Source organism: Crinia signifera, chromosome 3, assembly GCF_055691185.1.
Source record: "Crinia signifera chromosome 3, ASM5569118v1, whole genome shotgun sequence".
NCBI classification, from domain to species: domain Eukaryota; kingdom Metazoa; phylum Chordata; class Amphibia; order Anura; family Myobatrachidae; genus Crinia; species Crinia signifera.
This window is the reverse complement of record NC_139219.1, coordinates 8,520,144-8,543,366: the sequence shown is the minus strand read 5'-3', so window position 1 is coordinate 8,543,366 and position 23,223 is coordinate 8,520,144. Positions and strand designations below refer to the sequence as shown.

General features: G+C 45.9%; 2 protein-coding genes across 7 annotated transcripts in view; both read left to right on the top strand.

The window, feature by feature from the left end:
• The first annotated feature begins 2,167 nt into the window (after nucleotides 1-2,167).
• EML6 (EMAP like 6) overlaps nucleotides 2,168-23,223 on the top strand; it is a 201,057-nt gene continuing 180,001 nt past the window's right edge. For 2 of the 6 annotated variants that reach the window (XM_083175218.1, XM_083175217.1), the window contains exon 1: nucleotides 2,193-3,238. In XM_083175218.1, coding sequence (XP_083031344.1) covers nucleotides 3,042-3,238 — 197 coding nt within the window. In that variant the 5' untranslated portion in view covers nucleotides 2,193-3,041. Of the gene's footprint in view, nucleotides 3,239-23,223 lie in introns of all 6 variants that reach the window. The other 4 variants (XM_083175220.1, XM_083175219.1, XM_083175221.1 and 1 more) reach the window with 3 other exon arrangements.
• Nucleotides 6,545-10,737, top strand: LOC146063148 (uncharacterized). The gene is made up of 2 exons (XM_083175216.1): nucleotides 6,545-7,486; nucleotides 7,859-10,737. The coding sequence occupies exons 1-2, from the start codon at nucleotides 6,847-6,849 to the stop codon at nucleotides 8,656-8,658; spliced, it is 1,440 nt and encodes a 479-aa protein (XP_083031342.1). The 5' UTR covers nucleotides 6,545-6,846; the 3' UTR covers nucleotides 8,659-10,737.

The following is a 23,223-nucleotide window of genomic DNA, read 5'->3' as shown; positions in this document are numbered from 1 at the left end:
GGTCTAGGTCGACATGGGAAAGGTTGAAAGGTCATTAGTTCGACAGGTCGTTAGTTCGATGGGTCATTAGTTCGACATTGTCTAGGTCGACAGTCAAAAGGTCGACATGGAGTTTTTCACTGTTTTCTCAGCCAACATGTGCCGACAGGCAGTATTTCATGCCCTACCATCCACTAGGGCTTGGTGGGAGAATAAAATAGTGTGATCTCCAGCTCCTCCCAACTGCCCCCCTCCCCTCCCCTCCGGCCCCCAGGACATTGTCAGCTGCGGGAGGGACAACGGGACAGTCTCCAAAGCGCAGAACTGTTTCACTGTAAGTGGGACAGTTGGGAGGTATGACCACACTAATGGTCATCCCTAAGTGGATCCTTCTCTGGGCTCTCCAGTCCAGCCCTTTTGAGATCCTAGACCATGGGTAGGGAACCTTTTTTGTGCCAAGGGCCGTTTGTATGGGGAAAAAATCCTTCGGGGCCATATGTAAAAATTTCTCTTACAAATTGTCCTGCTGCAGCCGCCCCACACTCCGGCGGCTGCCGCTGACTAGGACTGACAGTCTGTAGCTGCTGTTGATTTAAGAGGAATCTCGCAAGAACTACTGACCTCTCGCAAGAATTCCCCTCTACTTTACTCCCAGCAAAGCCGCCAGGCGGGTGGAAGGGCCACTCAGGGGTAGATTTATTAAGCTCGGTGAAGTGATAAACTGTCTGGTTTTTATCACCGGCCAATCAGCTCCTACCTGTCATATTTCAAATCAAGCCTGTAACTTCACAGGTAGGAGCTGATTGGCTGGTGATAAAAACCAGACAGTTTATCACTTCACCGAGCTTAATAAATCTGCCCCTCAGACTGGCTACGGGGGCCGCATATGGCCCCCGGGCCTGAGGTTCCCCACCCCTGTCCTAGACACTGGATTCACATTAGCTAATGTGGAATGGAAGAAAATAATTCAACAGGTGAGAACCTAAACAACCTCCTTATTTAAAGTCCAAGAGCTTGCACTCTACAACTTAAATGTGGTAATAAAGCATACTTGCCTACTTTTCAGAACTAGTTTCAGGGAGATTATAGTTGGTAGTAAAATTTTGCACAGTGCCCCATTGAGGGGGCGTGTCATGCTCCACTTAAAGGGTGTGTCTAGTTCCTTATAAGGAGAGATTGTGAAAAGAGATTGTGAACGTGGCCCCTAGAAGCGTGGGTACTGCTACATCTGAGGGGAATCTTTTAAAATTATTTATATCTAGATGTAGATGAGCCCAAAGCAGTTAGTAAGAGATACTGTACTTGGTAAAGTGCTGGGAAATGGTGCTGATGATTCAATGTAACTGTATCTATCTCTCATTCCTTTTTTCCCAAAAAATGTAACAGTGTAATGTGGGCTAGGTGACATGAGGAAGATTGCTAGACTAATGAGGGAGATTGCTGCTATGTCAGGGAGTCTCCTGCAGAATGTAGGAGGGGAGGTAACTATGATGTAACAGTGTAGTGTGGGCTAGGTGACATGAGGGAGATTGCTAGACTAATGAGGGAGAGAGGGAGATTGCTGCTATGTCAGGGAGTCTCCTGCAGAATGCAGGAGGGGAGGTAACTATGATGTAACAGTGTAATGTGGGCTAGGTGACATGAGGGAGATTGCTAGACTAATGAGGGAGAGAGGGAGATTGCTGCTATGTCAGGGAGTCTCCTGCAGGATGCAGGAGGGGAGGTAACTATGTAATAAAGGCGCCACCATTAGTCCTTACAGTTGCCTATACCACAAGGATGTGTCATTCCATGGCAACAGAGATAACTTTTAGAAGTCATTCTGCTTTATAAGCTTAGACCGATCCATAGACAAAAGAAGTCCAATAAGTGGAAGCCAAGCACCACATTTGGGCGTCGCCTGCCAACAGGTAACAATAGAAGGACCTGGGCATGTTTGCTAACATAACTGTAATAACAACGACAACACTATGAAATAAACCGTTGAGATTGGATTTAGGCCGCATGGCATTCTGGGAGATGGAGTCCCTTCCACACAAAACCCAGTACACAGCGCCCGGGAGCCATGAGGCCGGGACTACATCTCCCAGAATCCTTGCACAGACAGGGCTGGGCTGCCTGAGAGCAGCTGGTGACCGCCCGCTTGGCGTCGCCGTTTCTATGCTCCTCTGCCCTGGCAACTACGCTCAGCCCTATTCCGGTAGCTGGCTACGCTGATATCCCTGCGCTGCCCCTGGCTCATCCCCCTCCCCTTACGCTGCGCAGCCTCCGCCTGCTGCCTGTGATTGAGGCCAGTGTATTAATTCACCTCCAGTGGTTCATGCGAAGCTTATTGGCCGCGCTGCGCCTGTCACAGCCGCATCCATCCTCCGCCAGTAACGAGTACTGATGCCGGGGCTCGGTAGTTTGTCTGTGCCCACCATGATTACTTGGCGATATTATTCCTCCGAGCGGACATTGGAAGCATGCACGGATTTCTAGGCTAGCCTGAGCCCGGCCACATTACTGCATGCACTTCCCTGCGCTGTCTGCAAGCCTGTGGTGCTGACTCTCGGAGGCTGCATTGGGGAATCCCTGCTGCACACTGACTGCTGCTGCTGCACACTGACTGCTGGCCGGGCATTGGGGAGTCCTCGCTGCACCATAGCAGGAAGCATCTGTCCCCCCATCCCACCTGTTACTTACAGAGACCCCCCTGATTTGCAGCACAGGGCACCCCCTGCCCATGCACAGTCTGTGCATGCACTGGCAGCATGATGATGAGGATGGTGGTTGTGCAATGAAGGAATCCATGCATGCACTCTCATCCCTTCCCTCCTTGCTGGGGAGATCTGGCAGCTGCCTGGACAGGGGATTATGGTGGCACTAGCTGGCTTCCCCGCTGCCATTAGCTCTCCCATTGTATAGGGGGGGAGAGAAATCAGGTCCTGACAGCAGCAGAGGAGGAGGTGCCCGCAGTGCCCAGGAGAGGACACCCTGCCAGGGGAGAAGACCTTGTGCCACCCTCCCTCTCCTTATCCCCCCTGCACACACAGCAGCGGTGGTGGTGTCCTTCTTGTATCATGGCGGACAGGACAGCTCCTGGATGCCAGCTTCGCCTGGAGTGGGTATATGGGTACAGGGGGCACCAGTGCCGCAACAACCTGTACTACACAGCCGGCAAGGAGGTGGTGTACTTCGTAGCCGGCGTCGGAGTGGTCTACAACACCCGGGAACACAGCCAGAAATTCTTCCTAGGCCACAATGATGATATTATCAGGTAAGCTAGACCCAGGCATGTGCCAGCCAGCCATTGGCACCCGGGGGTGGGTGGGCAGGTTGGGAGCACCCCCAACTTTCCTGGCGTGTGCATGCACAGAGTTGGAAGGGAGGGGTCATATGGTAGTCACAGCAATATATCCATCTGTAGTATGTAATGTCTTAGTTAGTAACTAGGATGGCATTGGATTTGGGCACCTGGCGATTTGCAATGTGCCCAGCTGTGATTTGCAAAAAAAAAAAAAAAGTTGCTGATGATAAATAAACTGAATTGTAAATGATAATAATGGAATGCTGCTTAAAATGCTGAGTACAGATGTATCCTTGTTTACCTGGCGTTTCTGCACCCTGTAATGCAAGACACTTGGCGCAGCTTAGACTATCTGACCTGGAGGCAATTCAGAACCCCCCCCCAAAGTTTTGCATTATAGCCACATACAAAGTCTAATAAGGTATATTTAAATTATATGTTTAGATTTATTGGAACATAATCAGTGATAAAAATATATGAATACATTATGTAAAAGGGCCCAATTCAGACCTGCGTATATTTGGAGCTTAGCAAACAGGTTAACGTCCCAGCCCCCACGCCCAAATCCCCATGCTACGCTGCGAGTGTATGGGCACACGCATGCGCCCGCACAGATGAGAAATCATTGAATGATGTTTCCTCTGTTCGCATATAAACGGAAGCCAGAACTTTTAAAATGCCCGGTCTTCTGCAATGTGTGGGCGGGTGCTGATGTCATCCGCCCGTCCCCCCAGCCGGTAGGGGCACGCCTGCATTCACAGAGGTCCGCCCAGTGTTTCTGTGGGCGCGCCCGTCTTCGAAGGCACGCCCATGAAAACATTGGGGGATGTGCCTGCAAGCGGGGCTGAGATTCCTGCTGCGGTCCCTCCTAGATATATTTGGGGGATATTTAATATTATTATCGGTTATTTATATGGCGCCACAAGGGTTCCGCAGCGCCTGACAATACATAGATGCGCAAAGAACAACACAAGAAGGATTGTGATTTACAGTACAAATGCAAATTAGTACAAGTACATGGTAACTAACAGACAGTTGCAGCAGCGGACACTGAGGCAATTAGAACAGTGGCAGAGATATATACTAAGAGAAGCAGATGAGGAGAGAGGGCCCTGCTCGTTAGAGCTTACATTCTAAGGGGAAGAGGCAGACAAACTGGTGTCACACAGCAGGGGTACAAGTGACCATAAACAGAGGGTTAGGGTGAGAAATGGTTAGATTTAATGAAGAAGCGGGTCTTGAGAGCCCGTTTAAAGTTTTGTAGGGAGGTGGCAAGTCTAATAGGGAGGGGCAGAGAATTCCAGAGATACAGAGCACAACTGGCAAAGTCCTGGAGGCGGGAATGGGATGAAGGAAATATTTGCGGCAAACCCCCGAAAATGGGGTTTTCTGGGAATTAGCTGCAAATATTACATGGTAAATGGGCCCCTTAGTACCCCAATAGATAATAGACCCTTTATTCCTCTCCCAGGCTTAGGAAATCTGCCCCAGGTCCTACACAGAAGTACATGAAATGTCTAACGCCAGTGATCAGTGCACCCGTATATTGTAGTTTTGTCACATAACACACATAATATACAGGTAGGCTGATTGGCTCCCTAGAATGTCTGTGTGTGTGCGTGTACATGTGGTAGGGAATATAGACTGTAAGCTCCACTGAGGCAGGGACTGATGTGACTGTTCTAATATTATCTGTACAGCGCTGCGGAATATGTGCGCTATATAAGAAACTGGTAATAATATTCTCTGTACAGCACTGCGGAATATGTTTGCGCTATATAATAACTGGTAATAATATTCTCTGTACAGCGCTGTGGAATATGTGTGCGCTATATATAAAAAACTGGTAATCTCTGTACAGCGCTGTGGAACATGTGTGCGCTCTATACATAACTTAATAATATTCTCTGTACAGCGCTTCGGAATATGTGAGCGCTATATAATAACTGGTAATAATAGTCTCTGTACAGCGCTGCAGAATATGTGAGCGCTATATAATAACTGGTAATAATAGTCTCTGTACAGCGCTGCGGAATATGTGTGCGCTATATAATAACTGATAATAATAGTCTCTGTACAGCACTGCGGAATATGTGTGCGATATATAATAACTGGTAATAATATTCTCTGTACAGCGCTGCGGAAAATGTGTGCGCTATATAATAACTGGTAATAATAGTCTCTGTACAGCGCTGCGGAATATGTCTGCGCTATATAATAACTGGTAATAATGATCTCTGTACAGCGCTGCAGAATATGTGTGCGCTATATAACAACTGATAATAATAGTCTCTGTACAGCACTGCGGAATATGTGTGCGCTATATACATAACTTAATAATATTCTCTGTACAGCGCTGTGGAATATGTGTGCGCTATATAATAACTGGTAATAATATTCTCTGTACAGCACTGCGGAATATGTGTGCGCTATATAATATAACTGGTAATAATATTCTCTGTACAGCGCTGCGGAATATGTGTGCACTATATAATAACTGGTAATAATATTCTCTGTACAGCGCTGTGGAATATGTGTGCGCTATATAATAACTGGTAATAATATTCTCTGTACAGCACTGCGGAATATGTGTGCGCTATATAATATAACTGGTAATAATATTCTCTGTACAGCGCTGTGGAATATGTGAGCACTATATAAATAACTGGTAATAATAGTCTCTGTACAGCACTGTGGAATATGTGTGCGCTATATAAATAACTGGTAATAATAGTCTCAGTTCAGCGCTGTGGAATATGTGTGCGCTATATAATAACTAGTAATAATAGTCTCTGTACAGTGCTGCGGAATATGTGTGCGCTATATAAATAACTGGTAATAATATTCTCTGTACAGTGCTGCGGAATATGTGTGCGCTATATAAATAACTGGTAATAATATTCTCTGTACAGCGCTGCAGAATATGTGTGCGCTATATAATAACTGGTAATAATAGTCTCTGTACAGCGCTGCGGAATATGTGTGCGCTATATAATAACTGGTAATAATAGTCTCTGTACAGCGCTGCGGAATATGTGTGCGCTATACATAACTGGTAATAATAGTCTCTGTACAGCGCTGTGGAATATGTGTGCGCTATATAATAACTGGTAATAATATTCTCTGTACAGCGCTGCGGAATATGTGTGCGCTATATAATAACTGGTAATAATAGTCTCTGTACAGCGCTGTGGAATATGTGTGCACTATATAATAACTAGTAATAATAGTCTCTGTACAGCGCTGTGGAATATGTGTGCGCTATATAAATAATACCCCGTTCTCATTGCCTAAAAAACCCGGGTATTTGGCAGGGCGAGCGGTAATTTCCCGTGTCGTGTCTCAGTGTGAACGCGTCCTTTTGAAATTCCCGGGTGTTATGCCCCGGGAATTACACACGGGTTTTTTGCAGGGTTTTTCCTGGGTAAAACACGGGTGTACTTCAGTCTGAACAGCGCAGACACGGGTTTTTCAAACATGATGGAAAAAAAGAAGCTCATTGGCGGATGTGATCATGTGACGTGACGTCCATTTCATGCTGCGTCTGACGTCCATATGCTGCGTCGAGGAGAGCAGACATGTCGCACTGGAGGGATGAGGAAGTGCTCGAGCTGCTAGCAGTGAGAGGAGAGGAGGAGATAAAAAAGCAAGTGACCGGCACAGTGAAGGACTCCGTTGTTTACTACAACATCGCCAAAATCCTGTCTGCCCGTGGCATCGTCAAAACGCAGCAACAGGTAGTGAATAAACTCAAAGCCCTGCGGAAGCAGTATGCTAAGGTCCATGACCTAAACAGGAGGAAGAGTGGTGGTGCCCGTATGGACTGGCCATTTTATGACCAGTGTAATGTCATCTTTGGGAACTCTGCACTGGCTAATCCCATATCACTGTCCTCCTCCAGCAGTTTTGCTGGCAGTGCAGCAAGTGTCTGTGAAGAAAACGCAGTAGCAGCAGCAGCGTCACCCATTGACCTTGAGGCCACAGACAGTGAAATGGATTCCCGCTCAGTCCATGGTGAAGCCCAATGTGAAGTTCTGGATTCATCATTTAACTCCCACAATTCAGCTGTAGGCCCCACGGCATTCTCTTCACCTGTGCAGCATCCGCCATCACCTTTGCAGCGACCACCATCAACGCCTGCATCATCACTACCTGCTGAAGGAAGTCCAGCCTTTGAAGCATTGCCACAGAGTGCACGTCCAAAGTTGCGGACCAACAGTAAGTTTATAACTTTTTACACACACCATTATTACACAGTACTATATTTTTGTTTATTAAAGAAATATGTCGCAGCATGTAGCAAGAGTGCAGGAGGGAAAAGGCCTCAAGCATGCATGTGCCAACACTGCTTTTTTATTTAAGTATTTTTGAAATTTAACATCCACATGCATCTGTGCAGAGGGGATCTGATTCAGGCCTGTCAGCAACATTGCTAACACGTCTGAATGAGAAGTTAAGGTTTTACTGATATCTAGCCTTCAGCACAGATGGTTTTCCAAGTGCATGGGCACCAACAATGTCTTTTGGGTAGAAGGAGAAGTAACATTATTATAGTCTTGTATAGTAATGTGTTGTTTGTTTTTCCCATAGTTTATAATGTGCCACTGAGAAGAAAGAGGTCCACTAAGATGGAACAAGCCACAAAAGCAATGACCACCGTAATGCTTGAACACCTGAAGGAAATGGATAATTCGATGCAAGTTCATGAAGATGCTCGTCTGCAGCGATTTATGGACAATGAGCGTGACCTACAGAACACGTTCATTACTGCCATTGTTGGTATGCATGAGCGTATCAATCGAGAGAACCGAGATACGCAGATGGAGTTCCTTAATAGTCTATTTAGGGCACAAGGCCATGCACTGCCCCAGCCACCACACAATAATTTTCAGTATGGTTATCCAATGTATAGCGCAGGCCAACCAAATTTTGTAGGCCCAACCCAGGGGAACATGGTGCCATACAGCACACCTCACCCACCACCAATGTCACACCTTTTCCCTGAGTATGCTGCTGGGACTCCTCAGCCTCAAGCAAATGACCTCCATTTCCCTGAGCGTACAGCAGGTCCACCTCAGCCTCCCCCAGTTCCACCGCACTCCTCAGAGTATGCGTCTGGGACACCACAGCCTCCAGCAAATCCTCGACATTTCCAAGAGCGTACAGCTGGTGCACCTCAGCCTCCACCAGTTCCTCCGCAGTGCCCCGAGTATGCTGCTGGGACACCTCAGCCTCCAGCAAATCACTGCCATTTCCCTGAGCGTACACCGGGTGCAACTCAGCCTCCCACAGTTCCACCACACTGCCTTGATTATGCGGCTGGTCCACATAGTCATGCGGAGAATCGAACGGCTCCAAGAAAGGAAAACCCCCGCTACCATGTGCTGTAGAGGTGTTTATTGACTTTTTGTTTATTTGTCTGCCCACCCGGCCTGTACAGAAGTTATGTAAGGCATTTGGGTATTGTCATTACAGTTTTATTATATTTTTCTATGTGCATTTTTGGTACACTTTATGCTATTTAACTAAAAAAATATATGTTGTACATATGAATAAAATATGTACAAACAAACAGAAATGTTTTTGAAGTTTATTGAAAATTAAAAACTATAGTACACTAGTGGGTTAAAGCAAATATGTTATTGGTAATGGTGTTGCGAATGTCTTCTGCACATGTGTTTGTCCCCTCATACATCTCAGAATCTGCAGAGTGATCTGATTCCTCAGGCTCCAGTACGGTCCATTCTGGTAGAAACTGTTCTTTCTTAAACTCACATATGTTGTGCAACACACAGCAGGCAGCAACTACATGAGGCATGAAGCTGGTATCAATGTCATTGCGCTTCATTAAACAACGCCAACGGCCTTTTAGACGGCCAAAGGCATTTTCTACCACCATTCGTGCAGAACTGAGGGTGTGGGTGAAATCAATTTGTTCCGGGGTAAGTTGATGGCGCTGGGTGAACCCCTTCATTAACCATCGTCGTAATGGGTATGCTGCATCCCCGATTATATGTACTGGGATCTCCACCCCATCGATGATCTTCGATTTCTGCAAAGTAAAATAAGAGTTACAATATGGAATTCTTGGAGTACAAGTATGCTATTCAGATTGCCACTTTTCTCTACCGGTGTAAAGAGAGACATTGAAAAACAACAATACATGTGGTACGTTGGTTATACATACATGCATACATAACACTAAAAATATCCCAACTGCAACATGCAAAAACATATCTTTACCTCTCTAGGGAACAACCAGCCATCCTGCTTCTCCTCAGCAATAAGGTATAGGTCCGAATTTGCTAGAACCCTTGCATCATGGGAACGGCCAGGCCAGCCAATGAAGACATCAGTGAAGCTGAAAATATAAAGTGTTAAGATTTCTGTTTAGTTACCCTAGCAATACGCAAAGCACAGTTTAATATTATCATAAAAAAATGTACTTACCAATATTTGTGGTCCACTACAGCCTGTAGAATTATGGAGTGCCAGCCTTTGCGATTAAAGTAATCCGCATGGTTTTCTGTGGGGGCAATAATAGGAATGTGTGTACCGTCTATAGCTCCAGCACACTGTGGATATCCACGATGCAGGAAACCAGCGATGATGTCGTCCAACCTTTGTCCTTGAGGTAAGGTGATGAAACGACGGTAAAGTCCTTCCAGCAAAGCCTGCGTCACCTCATGGACTATAGTGCATACAGTGGATCTCCCCACTCCAAACAAGCAGGCGACTGTGCGGTATTCTCCCGGTGTAGCATACCACCATAGCGCTATCGCTAGTCTCTTTCTAGGTGAGATGGGTATTCTGCAGTTTGTGGTCTGTCTGGAAAGTGCAGGGGTTAGAAGGTCCAGCACATACTGAAAGGTCCCACGTGACATGCGAAAATGCTCCATCCACTGGTCATCCTCATAACCCTCCACTGTAGACCAAAATACCTCGCCATGAGAGCAGTCTCTGGTCCACATTCGCCGGGTACTGGATGTGCTGAACCTCAATATGGAGGTAACGCTGGAGGTGATGAAAGCTCTTCTCCTTCGCACATAATGAAGGCGAGCACTGTCTCTCTCAGCAAGAAATTGCGCTCTCCTCCTCTTCAAAGTGCATTGTGCAAGGTAGCACAATGTAAGCAGCTGCAGCAAGCTCTCATTTGCTGCATGAAACAGCAAAATGGTGCAAAACAAAAGCATCTCATCAGCCATGATTCCAGCAATGCAGTGTGCTTGGAAAAAACAGGCCACTTTATATGACATCATCCTCAGCCAGCCAATAACAGCTGCTTTCTAAAACAGCCAATCACAGCTACTTTTTCAACAGCCAATCAAAGCTGCTTTTATATTCACACACTTGTTGGCAGGGCAGACCAGGGGAAGCAGTGTGAACGCGTCATACACGGGAATTTCCCGGGTTTAAGGTGCTGTATGAACGGGGTAGAAAAGTATCCATTCTCTGTGCCCCGCCAAAAACCCGGCAAGAAATACCCGGGATTTTGCAGGGGCGGCAATGAGAACATGGTAGTACTGGTAATAATATTCTCTGTACAGTGCTGCAGAATATGTGTGCGCTATATAATAACTGGTAATAATATTCTCTGTACAGCGCTGCGGAATATGTGTGCGCTATACATAACTGGTAATAATAGTCTCTGTACAGCGCTGTGGAATATGTGTGCACTATATAATAACTAGTAATAATAGTCTCTGTACAGTGCTGCGGAATATGTGTGCGCTATATAATAACTGGTAATAATAGTCTCTGTACAGCGCTGTGGAATATGTGTGCACTATATAATAACTAGTAATAATAGTCTCTGTACAGTGCTGCGGAATATGTGTGCGCTATATAAATAACTGGTAATAATATTCTCTGTACAGTGCTGCGGAATATGTGTGCGCTATATAAATAACTGGTAATAATATTCTCTGTACAGCGCTGTGGAATATGTGTGCGCTATATATAAAAAACTGGTAATCTCTGTACAGCGCTGTGGAACATGTGTGCGCTCTATACATAACTTAATAATATTCTCTGTACAGCGCTTCGGAATATGTGAGCGCTATATAATAACTGGTAATAATAGTCTCTGTACAGCGCTGCGGAATATGTGTGCGCTATATAAATAACTGGTAATAATATTCTCTGTACAGCGCTGTGGAATATGTGTGCGCTATATATAAAAAACTGGTAATCTCTGTACAGCGCTGTGGAACATGTGTGCGCTCTATACATAACTTAATAATATTCTCTGTACAGCGCTTCGGAATATGTGAGCGCTATATAATAACTGGTAATAATAGTCTCTGTACAGCGCTGCGGAATATGTGTGCGCTATATAATAACTGGTAATAATAGTCTCTGTACAGCGCTGCGGAATATGTGTGCGCTATACATAACTGGTAATAATAGTCTCTGTACAGCGCTGTGGAATATGTGTGCGCTATATAATAACTGGTAATAATATTCTCTGTACAGCGCTGCGGAATATGTGTGCGCTATATAATAACTGGTAATAATAGTCTCTGTACAGCGCTGTGGAATATGTGTGCACTATATAATAACTAGTAATAATAGTCTCTGTACAGCGCTGTGGAATATGTGTGCGCTATATAAATAACTGGTAATAATATTCTCTGTACAGTGCTGCAGAATATGTGTGCGCTATATAATAACTGGTAATAATATTCTCTGTACAGAGCTGCGGAATATGTGTGCGCTATACATAACTGGTAATAATAGTCTCTGTACAGCGCTGTGGAATATGTGTGCACTATATAATAACTAGTAATAATAGTCTCTGTACAGTGCTGCGGAATATGTGTGCGCTATATAATAACTGGTAATAATAGTCTCTGTACAGCGCTGTGGAATATGTGTGCACTATATAATAACTAGTAATAATAGTCTCTGTACAGCGCTGTGGAATATGTGTGCGCTATATAAATAACTGGTAATAATATTCTCTGTACAGTGCTGCAGAATATGTGTGCGCTTTATAATAACTGGTAATAATATTCTCTGTACAGCGCTGCGGAATATGTGTGCGCTATATAATAACTGGTAATAATAGTCTCTGTACAGCACTGTGGAATATGTGTGCGCTATATAAATAACTGGTAATAATAGTCTCAGTACAGCGCTGTGGAATATGTGTGCGCTATATAATAACTAGTAATAATAGTCTCTGTACAGTGCTGCGGAATATGTGTGCGCTATATAAATAACTGGTAATAATATTCTCTGTACAGCGCTGCGGAATATGTGTGCGCTATATAATAACTGGTAATAATAGTCTCTGTACAGCGCTGCGGAATATGTGTGCGCTATATAATAACTGGTAATAATAGTCTCTGTACAGCGATGCGGAATATGTGTGCGCTATATAATAAATGGTAATAATAGTCTCTGTACAGCGCTGCGGAATATGTGTGCGCTATACATAACTGGTAATAATAGTCTCTGTACAGCGCTGTGGAATATGTGTGCGCTATATAATATAACTGGTAATAATATTCTCTGTACAGCGCTGCGGAATATGTGTGCGCTATATAATATAACTGGTAATAATATTCTCTGTACAGCACTGCAGAATATGTGTGCGCTATATATATAACTGGTAATAATATTCTCTGTACAGCGCTGCGGAATATGTGTGCGCTATATAATATAACTGGTAATAATATTCTCTGTACAGCACTGCCTAATATGTGTGCGCTATATAATAACTGGTAATAATAGTCTCTGTACAGCGCTGTGGAATATGTGTGCGCTATATATAACTGGTAATAATAGTCTCTGTACAGCGCTGTGGAATATGTGTGCGCTATATATAACTGGTAATAATAGTCTCTGTACAGAGCTGTGGAATATGTGTGCTCTATATAATATAACTGGTAATAATATTCTCTGTACAGCGCTGCGGAATATGTGTGCGCTATATAATATAACTGGTAATAATATTCTCTGTACAGCGCTGCGGAATATGTGTGCGCTATATATATAACTGGTAATAATATTCTCTGTACAGCGCTGCGGAATATGTGTGCGCTATATAATATAACTGGTAATAATATTCTCTGTACAGCACTGCGGAATATGTGTGCGCTATATAATAACTGGTAATAATAGTCTCTGTACAGCGCTGTGGAATATGTGTGCGCTATATAATAACTGGTAATAATATTCTCAGTACAGCGCTGTGGAATATGTGTGCGCTATATAATAACTGGTAATAATAGTCTCTGTACAGCGCTGCGGAATATGTGTGCGCTATATAATAACTGGTAATAATAGTCTCTGTACAGCACTGCGGAATATGTGTGCGCTATATAATAACTGGTAATAATAGTCTCTGTACAGCGTTGCGGAATATGTGTGCGTTATATAATAACTGGTAATAATAGTCTCTGTACAGCGCTGCGGAATATGTGTGCGCTATATAATAACTGGTAATAATAGTCTCTGTACAGCGCTGCGGAATATGTGTGCGCTATATAATATAACTGGTAATAATAGTCTCTGTACAGCGCTGCGGAATATGTGTGCGCTATATAATAACTGGTAATAATAGTCTCTGTACAGCGCTGCGGAATATGTGTGCGCTATACATAACTGGTAATAATATTCTCTGTACAGCGCTGCTGAATATGTGTGCGCTATGGCCCTTATTCAGATCTGATCACAGTACAAATATGTTCTCAAAATGGGCAAAACCATGTGCACTGCAGGTGGGGCAGATGTAACATGTGCAGAGAAAGTAAATTTGTGCAAGTTATTTTGTTTCTGTGCAGGGTAAATACTGGCTGCATTATTTTTACACTGCAATTCAGATTTCAGTTTCAACACAACCCCACCCAAATTTAACTCTCTCTGCACATGTTATATCTGCCCCACCTGCAGTGCACATGGTTTTGCCCATTTTGAGAACAAATTTGTACTACGATCATATCTGAATAAGGGCCTATATAAGAAACTGTTAATAAATAAATGTTTGTCACCAGTCAACAAATACGGGGCGTGATTTTGCTAAAAGGTTTATGCGGGCACATCTGTAGGGTAACACCTGGGGCACCGTAGTGGCCGGACTAACCTTGCTTCCAATGACTGCTATTACCTGTCCACAGGTGTGGTGCCTGTTTGTGTTCCGCCATTGATTTATAGCAGGATGTGCTATACATGGTGCAGAACAATGCCAGTGTCTACTCAGCGGCCAGAGAGGAAGGAGCCCAATCAAAAGCCTGCACACGGGACTCCTCCTCTCTTAAAGCGCCTCTGCCGCACAGGCAGCTGCAGTTTAATCATTTGCCCCCCCCCCTTACACTAGAACAATTTTGCATGATTTTGGCTGATTCAGACTTTTCAGGTCGATATATCATCTGAAAAGTGCCACATCTAGGTTGGTTGGACCACACCTGTGATTTATCGGAATCGGATGTAATCGGATGGAAAAATGTGTGATTTTTTTGTTCCCTTGATATATCGCCTAGCACTCTGGGCATCCCCTAGGTCAGGCATGTCCAACCTGCGGCCCTCCAGATGTGCTAAAACTACACATCCCAGCATGCATTGCCATCATTCTAGCATTCCCTAATAGCCAAATTGTGGCAAGGCATGCTGGGATGTGTAGTTTTAGCACATCTGGAGGGCCGCAGGTTGGACAAGCCTGCCCTAGGTCCTCCCAACAGTGACACATGCAGTATGGCCAGATAAATCTCATACAATTTATTGGACAAAATTGCATGTAAAAAATGGCACCAAAGTGCCGAATTGGCTGGAATCACTCCCGGAAGGTCCAGGGGGAGTTTGAGGGAAATTGCATCCAATTTCGGCATCAGATATATCATTCTAGTGTAAGGGGGCCTTAAGATTGTCTGATTGACCTGTACTAAATTGTAACCTCTGTAGGAAATAGCTACAAGAACTATTACATGTGACAAATGAAGCAGACGTTGGATACATTTGTTGAAATATAACTAATTGGTTGGTGTGAGGAAACAGATATATGATATTCATAATTATCTGAATGTGTCCCGATACTTCCCAGTGGATACAGACTCCAAATAATCTTATTCTTCTACTTCAAAACACTGAAAATCACGGTTCCCAAACTGGGTGGCGCAGGCCACTTACAGGGGTGCCACAGGTTGGTGATCCAGTACCACTTCAAATTATTTATGGTCAGTATGGTAGACAAAACCAGTGCTGGTGGCTGTCAATCATAAAATATGCAGAAAGACACGTGCAGCCGTGTCCAACTTCACAAGTTCCACAATCCTTTATTTACTACTTCAGAACCCTTTGAGCAGCACTATTTATCTGTATATAATACACATTACCCATCCATGCACCGTACACGTTTCTCTCATTAACCAATTAACTAACCACATCTACTCAACGCAGGAAGCACACTATTGGTTTTTAAACATTTCCACTGTTCTGCCTTCATATTGATTATATCTTTCATTGTTTTTATATTTTGCACCATTATTCTTAACTGCTCTTATGTACCATTACTAAGGGCCTTATTCTGGTTGGTGCGTATATTTCCGAATTCTTTCGGAGCAGTCCGCACGCCACGCTGTGCGCACATGGTACGAAGAAATGCCCAGCGGTCCTCCGCATTCGGACGGACTCACACTTTAAGAACAGGGCGTGTTTACGGACGACATCCAAACCTTGCGTGTGCGGTGGACACACACATATTCTGCACGGTCTTACAGCGTCAGAACGGACGGGAACCTGCCCGTACGCACCGATGCGGTGTATTAACGCAAAACTCACGACTATTATCTGAACTCATAAATCGGTCACATGACACACTTATGCAATTAGGCATAATAAATAAATAAAATTTTATGTTTTCCCTAACTGTAATAAATTTTACATTTGATCCCCAAATGTGTGCTGTTATTGGTGAATGTAAAAGTGACATGGATATTTATATTAGTGATAGCAAGTTCTGTCCATTGCTTGCAGTGTAAATGTGTGTAAAAAATGCTGCCGTGCTTACAGCATAGATTTGTGTGTTTTGTAATGGTCCATTTAAGCTGCAATGGTTCCAATTGAAGCACTGACAAGAGTGTAATTAATGAGTAATGAGTAGAGGAGTGGATTGTATTGTGTTCAGCTGACATTGATTGAGGTGCGCCCGTACTGATTGGGTGTTCCGAATGCCTAGTGCATGACCGAGTGGTGTCCGCAAAGCAATACTTGCTTATGGACACCGCATATTTCCTGCCTTTTTGTTCGTGTGCATTCGGTGTGCTGTCCGAATGTACGCGTACCAGAATTAGTGCACTCTCTCGTGTACGCCCATGTTTACGCCCAGTTTAGCCCACTTTGAAACTACGCCCCTGTGTACTTCCGAATGACGCCCATAATACGCCCATATCTCCTGAGTGAATGCGGTGCACATTTATGTACGGTATTAGTGAGAACAAGTACGGAGACCTTGCGTGGCACATGCGCATAGCATTGCCCACGCATGCGCAGACGGCTAAAAAACGCCATCCGAAAGAGTTCGGGAAAGTACGCACAGACCAGAATAAGGCCCTAAATCTGCTACCTTAACACACAAGTGTGCCTGTCATGTTGGCCCAATACTACACACAATTACACAAATGTGTCAAGTGTCATACTTGGATGCAAACATGACGTTGTGCTCACATTACACATATCTATGGTCTCATGTATTTATACACACAATAAACACAATGAAATAAGGCCAATTAGTTAATGGGTGGAGAATGGGTTGCGAGCGTATTCTTGGAGTGGAGAATGAAATCACTCACACAGCCCGTTCATTCGCACGCACACTGGTTGAACTTGTGTATATAGCGATGTGCGAATGAGCACTTAAGTGTGCGCGCAGTTTGAGGCCACTCCCGGTGGTCGGTTGTTGCGAACAAATGCGTTCGCATGTGTCATTCGTTGGGATGCGTGTGAATGCGCGTGCGTACAAATCAACCAGAATAACCTCCATAGTGTATTTAGAAACAAAGGCTCTCACAGGTGACTTTAAAATAAAACTTATCTTGTGGAAAGTACATTTTGGCCCAGAACAGGTTCAGGAACCCAGGTCCTGATGATGTCATATTTACTTAGAAGTTCAGGAACTGAGTTCCTGCTGGTTCCTGCTGGTTCTTTGTGAGGATTTCCCCCAGTGCTGGAGTCAATGTTTCATGTTTTGTCTTGCAGCAGCTGCGTGTGAACTCATACAAAACCAGTGCGGACACGCCTCCATTGTTTGGACCATGCCCACCCAACGCTGCAACGCTGCCAACCCAAGGCCATGTTGCCACCCATCCAACACTGCGTCGCCGCCCTCCTCCAACTACTCAGACTGCAGTCACATTTTCCAGAATGTGACCCCAGTTTGAGCCCACGCACATGCTCAAATCACCAAATAGCGATTTTAACAATTTTACAATCACTGCTGAATCACCCCTATAGATAGGAAAGTTGTTTAATTGGAAACAGGCCCAATGAGTCTTTTGTATTAAAATACATACATACATACATACATACATACATACATACATACATACCACACACACTACATTGATTTTTTTGGCCGATCAGACGATTTTTGACCGATTTACTGCAAATTTCAGCGCGTTTGTGCGCTCATGTGGTCACGTGTTCAGGTGAGCTCAGGTATTCTGGCTCTCTGTGGGAAGAGCGATTGGTGGGGGTGGCATGCGGGTGACAGAGTGAGCAACGGGTGGGGGAGTGATGTGTGTGTGGGGGGAGTGACGGCAGATGCACACCTACATGTCAGTGACACGCACGGAAATTTTCACACCGGCAGCGGAGCTTAAGGTGCCCACACACTAGAACGATTTTTGGGCCGATTGGCCGATTTTCGATAAATCGGACGATATATCGGCCGATATTTACCGATAATCGGTCGAAAATCGGCCGATGCTCGCTCCCGTGGATCTTTTGCTAAATCTTCTGATCTTACGTGCTGCACAAAAGATCAGAACATTTAACAAAAGATCCATAGGAATGCACACGGGATCTTAAGAAAAATCTTTGGTAAAGATGTGCGCTTGCTTGAAATTTTTTGTCCAGATCGGACAAAAGATTTGAAGGCTAATTTATGCGCACATCTTATGATCGCAGATCTTTCTAGTGTGTGGGCACCGGTAATTTTCCACCATACCACTGAAGGGAATACATTATTTTTTCTGAAATCTTAAGATAAATCTTTGTCAAAATGACACAAATTATTTTGTCCAGGACTGATGGGGAGTTCAAGGGAAATCTTAAGATAAATCTTTAGATCACAGATCCTTCTAGTGTGTGGTCATCTTTAGTGTGTAACAAATAAGAATAAGAATGTACTTTGACTCTTGATATAAGGCTCATTCGCACAATACTGTAGGTACACGCAGTGCAGTCACATGCAGCCGCTTACATGACTTTTGTCGCAGAACATAAAGCAGCCGCATCTGCGATTTATCGCATCCCTGAAGTGCTCAAGGCCGTCTCGGAGGGTCTACGGGCTACTGAGGAGCATGAGAGTCAGACAGATGTCCCCTTGGGGCTGAATGGCCATAACAAGGGAACGCAGAGGCTATCGCACGGATCATAAGTTTGGCCTGGGCTTGTCGATGGAATGGAGGTCTATTCATACTGAAATAGTCCATTGATTTCAGACCGATCTCCAGCACAGGATGCAGTCAAAATCCCGACGGTCAAAATACAGACAAGGACAAAATCCCGACAAGGACAAAATCCCGACAAGGACAAAATCCCGACAAGGTCAAAATCCCGACATTTAAAATCCAGACAAGGTCAAAATACCGACATATAGAATGTACAGGTGAAACATTAAACATGACTTTCGGTCGACAGGGGTTTTTTCACTGTTTTTTGACCCGACATGTGCAGACAGGAGGTATTTCATGCCCTACCATCCACTAGGGCGTGGTGGGTGAATAAAATAGTGTGTTGAGTGAAAAGAGCGATGCGAGGGGCTAGGGTTCACTTCCAGCTGTGTCCATGTCGACTGTGTCGACTTTCGGGTAAAAAAAACTGCGAAAAAAACCATGTCGACCTCGCGACCTGTCGACCGAAGACCGAAAGTCATGTTGACTGTTTCACCTGTACATTCTATATGTCGGAATTTTGACCTCGTCGGGATTTTAAATGTCGGAATTTTGACTTTGTCAGGATTTTGTCCTTGTCGGTACTTTGACCCATTCGGGATTTTGACCGTCGGGATTTCATACCGAATCCTCCTGCACCTAGGATAGGGCTGGAGCAAATGTCTGCTGATAGGGATTATAGTTGACCTCACAAGTGGGGGGCACATAGATGGGGGGGGGGGGGGGGGGGCACATAGATGTAGAGAGGTCCCTATGGGCACATCTGAATTAGACCTTTACTGTGCACAGTAATGTATTGGGCTGGACTGAGGCGGAGCCTTGGGGGAGGCCCACTTGACAGGGGTTGGAAGGAGCTTAGGAGTAATTGGGTAATAGGGGTTGGGGGGTACCTGGGTAATGACAAGGTGGGGGGCGGGGCTTAACAGGGTGGTGAGGTGGTATATATTGAGGGGATCACGTAGCCCTGGTCAGACATTTTGTCTGGAATCAAAAAGCTGAACGTCCTGGACGCTTTAGACGACTGTCTGGCTAACATGGCAGGCATCGATGCAGCGCTGGCCTCCTTGAGACAGGCCTGGTTACAGGAGCAGGTAGCGGGCCTCATACGGGGGTTGGGGACAGACGCTGACACGTCTGCTTCATCTGGCGCCCGGCCTCGGAGGTCCCGGCCTCCGGAGCGCCTTAGCCCTTCCTTCACCCCCAGAACCCAGCACCGGTCTAGGAGCCCCACTCGGGACCCTCCAGGCTGTTCCGCGGGACTGACACCTTCCTCCCGGCAGGTTCGGTCTGGGAGGAATCCATCAGGACGGCGGGGTTCACAGAGCGGGAGGAGTCGCCTCCCTGTGCATGAAGAAGCAGCAGGAGTGACGTCGGGTCCCGGCGCGGCGGAGGATGTCGGCCGCACAGATGTCCGGCGAGAAGGCGGGGATGCAAGCGAGGGGAGATCCGCAGTGAACGAGCGGCAGCCAGCTGGCTTGGAAAGCGCAGAAGAGCCAACATGCAGGGCGGCACCAGCAGGATCGCTGGAGGGTGTGCGCGTGGCTTCCAGAATTACCAGACCAGAAGAAGTGCCTGGGTCGTCCGGAGGAGATGGAGCGCGTCAGGAAGCAGGAGCTGCGGCTGCTGGGTTCACAGCCCCCAGGCAGCCTGGTGAGTCCACATCTATGTCTTCTGCGCCCCTATCAGTTAGTCAGGGGGGGGCGGGGGTAGGTCAGCAGAGTGAGGCTAGTAAGGGGATTATGGAGTTGGTGACTGGTTTTACTGAGTGGTTTTCTAAGGTGCGGCAGGGGGCAGGACAGTCGCCAGCGAGCGCGTGGGTCTCGCCAGGCAATGTTGTGGGCAGTGGCACTGCAGGTATTGCACAGGCTAATGTGGAAACGGAGGCGGAAACAGTGTGGGTTAGTGATTCTGCTAAGGGTGAAGTATATGTTTGTTTTGAGGGGCCGCTGGGGGCCCACCTGAAGCAAGAGGTAAAAGACAAAATTTGGAAAGGGGAATATGTAGACATTTTTTCATTACTCCCATTGGAGCGCTTTAATTTGGACAGGCCGCGTAAGGAAGAGAAGAAGGAGGAGGAGGAACGTCGGAGGTATCGGCTGATACCAAGGACGTTTTCTAACTGGCTCCAGGCTTTTGCAATTCTGGCGAGTGTGATTGGGGAGAAAGCGCCAGAGAATTGCTCACCCCTTTTTTGCTATATGGATGCGATTGCGGAAGCTGAGAGGGTTTATGGGGGTCAGGCTTGGCTGAGGTATGATGAGAAGTTTAGGCAACGGAAGGCGGTGCGACCTAATATCAGGTGGGATCATAAGGATATTGGGCTGTGGCTAAAAGTAACAGCACCTAATTGGTTGGGGCAGCCCTTTCGGGTGGACAGGGGGGGAACAAGAGAAGGGGTCAATAACACGGCCATACAAAAGGGCCTATGTTTCGCATTCAATGAAGGATCGTGTCGCTTTGGAGCAAAGTGCAAGTTTAAACATGAGTGCTCATCCTGCGGGGGTACCCATGGGGCAAACAAGTGTTTTAGGGGAAGGTCGCGGGAGTCCACTTCAAAAGGGGGTGACTCCAATACGCCTGGAAAGGATGCTGGGGTATCTGCATAGATACCCAAACAGACAGGCGGCGGCGCTTTTGGAAGGGGGATTTCCGGATGGGTTTAAAATACCTTCGGAGGTTGTGGCTACTGGGGCTTTTAGGGGGAATTTAAAATCAGCCAGAGAGCACCCTGAGGTTGTGGGGGAAAAATTGGCAAAAGAGGTGCATTTGGGGAGAATGGCGGGTCCTTTTTCATCGCCACCGCTGGCTGATTTGGTGGTTTCACCGTTGGGGGTAGTACCCAAAAAGGAGGTGAATAAGTTTCGCCTCATACATCACTTGTCATTTCCAAAGGGGGCGTCGGTCAATGATGGTATTGACCCTGACATTTGTTCAGTGGTTTATACGTCATTTGATGCTGCGGTTCAGTGGGTGAAGCATTTTGGAAAAGGGGCCCTGTTGGCAAAGACCGACGTAGAAGCGGCTTTTAGTTTGTTGCCGGTTCACCCATCGAGTGTTCGTCTGTTAGGTTGTTTTTGGGATGGGGGTTACTTTGTTGACCGTTGCCTTCCGATGGGGTGTTCCCTGTCGTGTGCCTATTTTGAGGCGTTTAGTTCTTTTTTGGAATGGGTAGTTAGGGACACGTCTGGGTGCGGTTCGATTATCCACTATTTGGATGATTTTTTGTGCATTGGTCCGGGGGACGGCAAAGTCTGTGCATTGTTGCTGTGCACTATAGAACGGGTGGCAGCAGATTTTGGGGTGCCGTTGGCTCCTGGAAAAACCGAGGGGCCCGCATCAGTGATTAGCTTTCTAGGAATTACTATTGATACTGTGTTGATGGAATGTCGCTTACCTGCAGACAAATTGGCGGCGTTGAAGGCAGAAGTGGGGAGGGCGGTGAGATTAAAGAAGATTAAGCTGAGGGAACTGCAGTCTTTGTTAGGCAAATTAAACTTTGCCTGTCGTATTATCCCAATGGGCAGGATTTTCAGTAGGCGTTTGGCAGGGGCGACTGCCGGAATCACTTCTCCTCATCATTTTATCAGGTTAGGGAGGGAATTGCGCGATGACCTGAAGGTGTGGGCGGAGTTTTTGGAGTCATTCAACGGCAGGGCCCTGTGGATGTCAGACGCGGTGGTGGCATTTGACATGGATCTGTTTACTGATGCGGCCGGGAGCGTCGGATACGGAGCTTATTGTCAGGGTCACTGGAGTGCCGAAAAATGGCCGGAGTCATGGGTCCTTCGGGGCTGGGTTCGTAACCTGGCGTTGTTGGAATTATTTCCAATATTGGTATCGGTGGTGATTTGGGGGCCATTATTTCAAAACAAAAAAATCTGTTTTCATTGTGATAATATGAGCGTAGTTGAAGCGGTTAATCATTTGTCGGCATCATCTCCACCTGTGGTTAAGGTGTTGCAACGGTTAGTGCTAGAATGTTTAGCAATAAATGCTTGGGTGGTTGCACGGCCTGTTCCGGGAGTTTCTAATTGTATAGCAGATTCCTTGTCTCGTTGGAGAGAGGATGAGATCAGGGTGTTGCTATACATCGGCCATTGTAAAGAGCTGGGGTGGTCTGTATCGAAAATCGGGCGTTATATGGCGGCCTTGGCGTTTGGTTTTCGGGCTGGTGCAAAGCCAGATGTCACTAAGAGCTTCTTGGTATCACGGGCGCTTAAGGGATGGAGAAGGGGTCATGCAGTTCGTGATAAGAGGAGGCCGGTTTCTTTCAATCTATTGCAGGGGTTGGGGGACAAGTTGGGGTTAGTCTGCCGGTCTGTTTATGAAAGCAAACTGTTC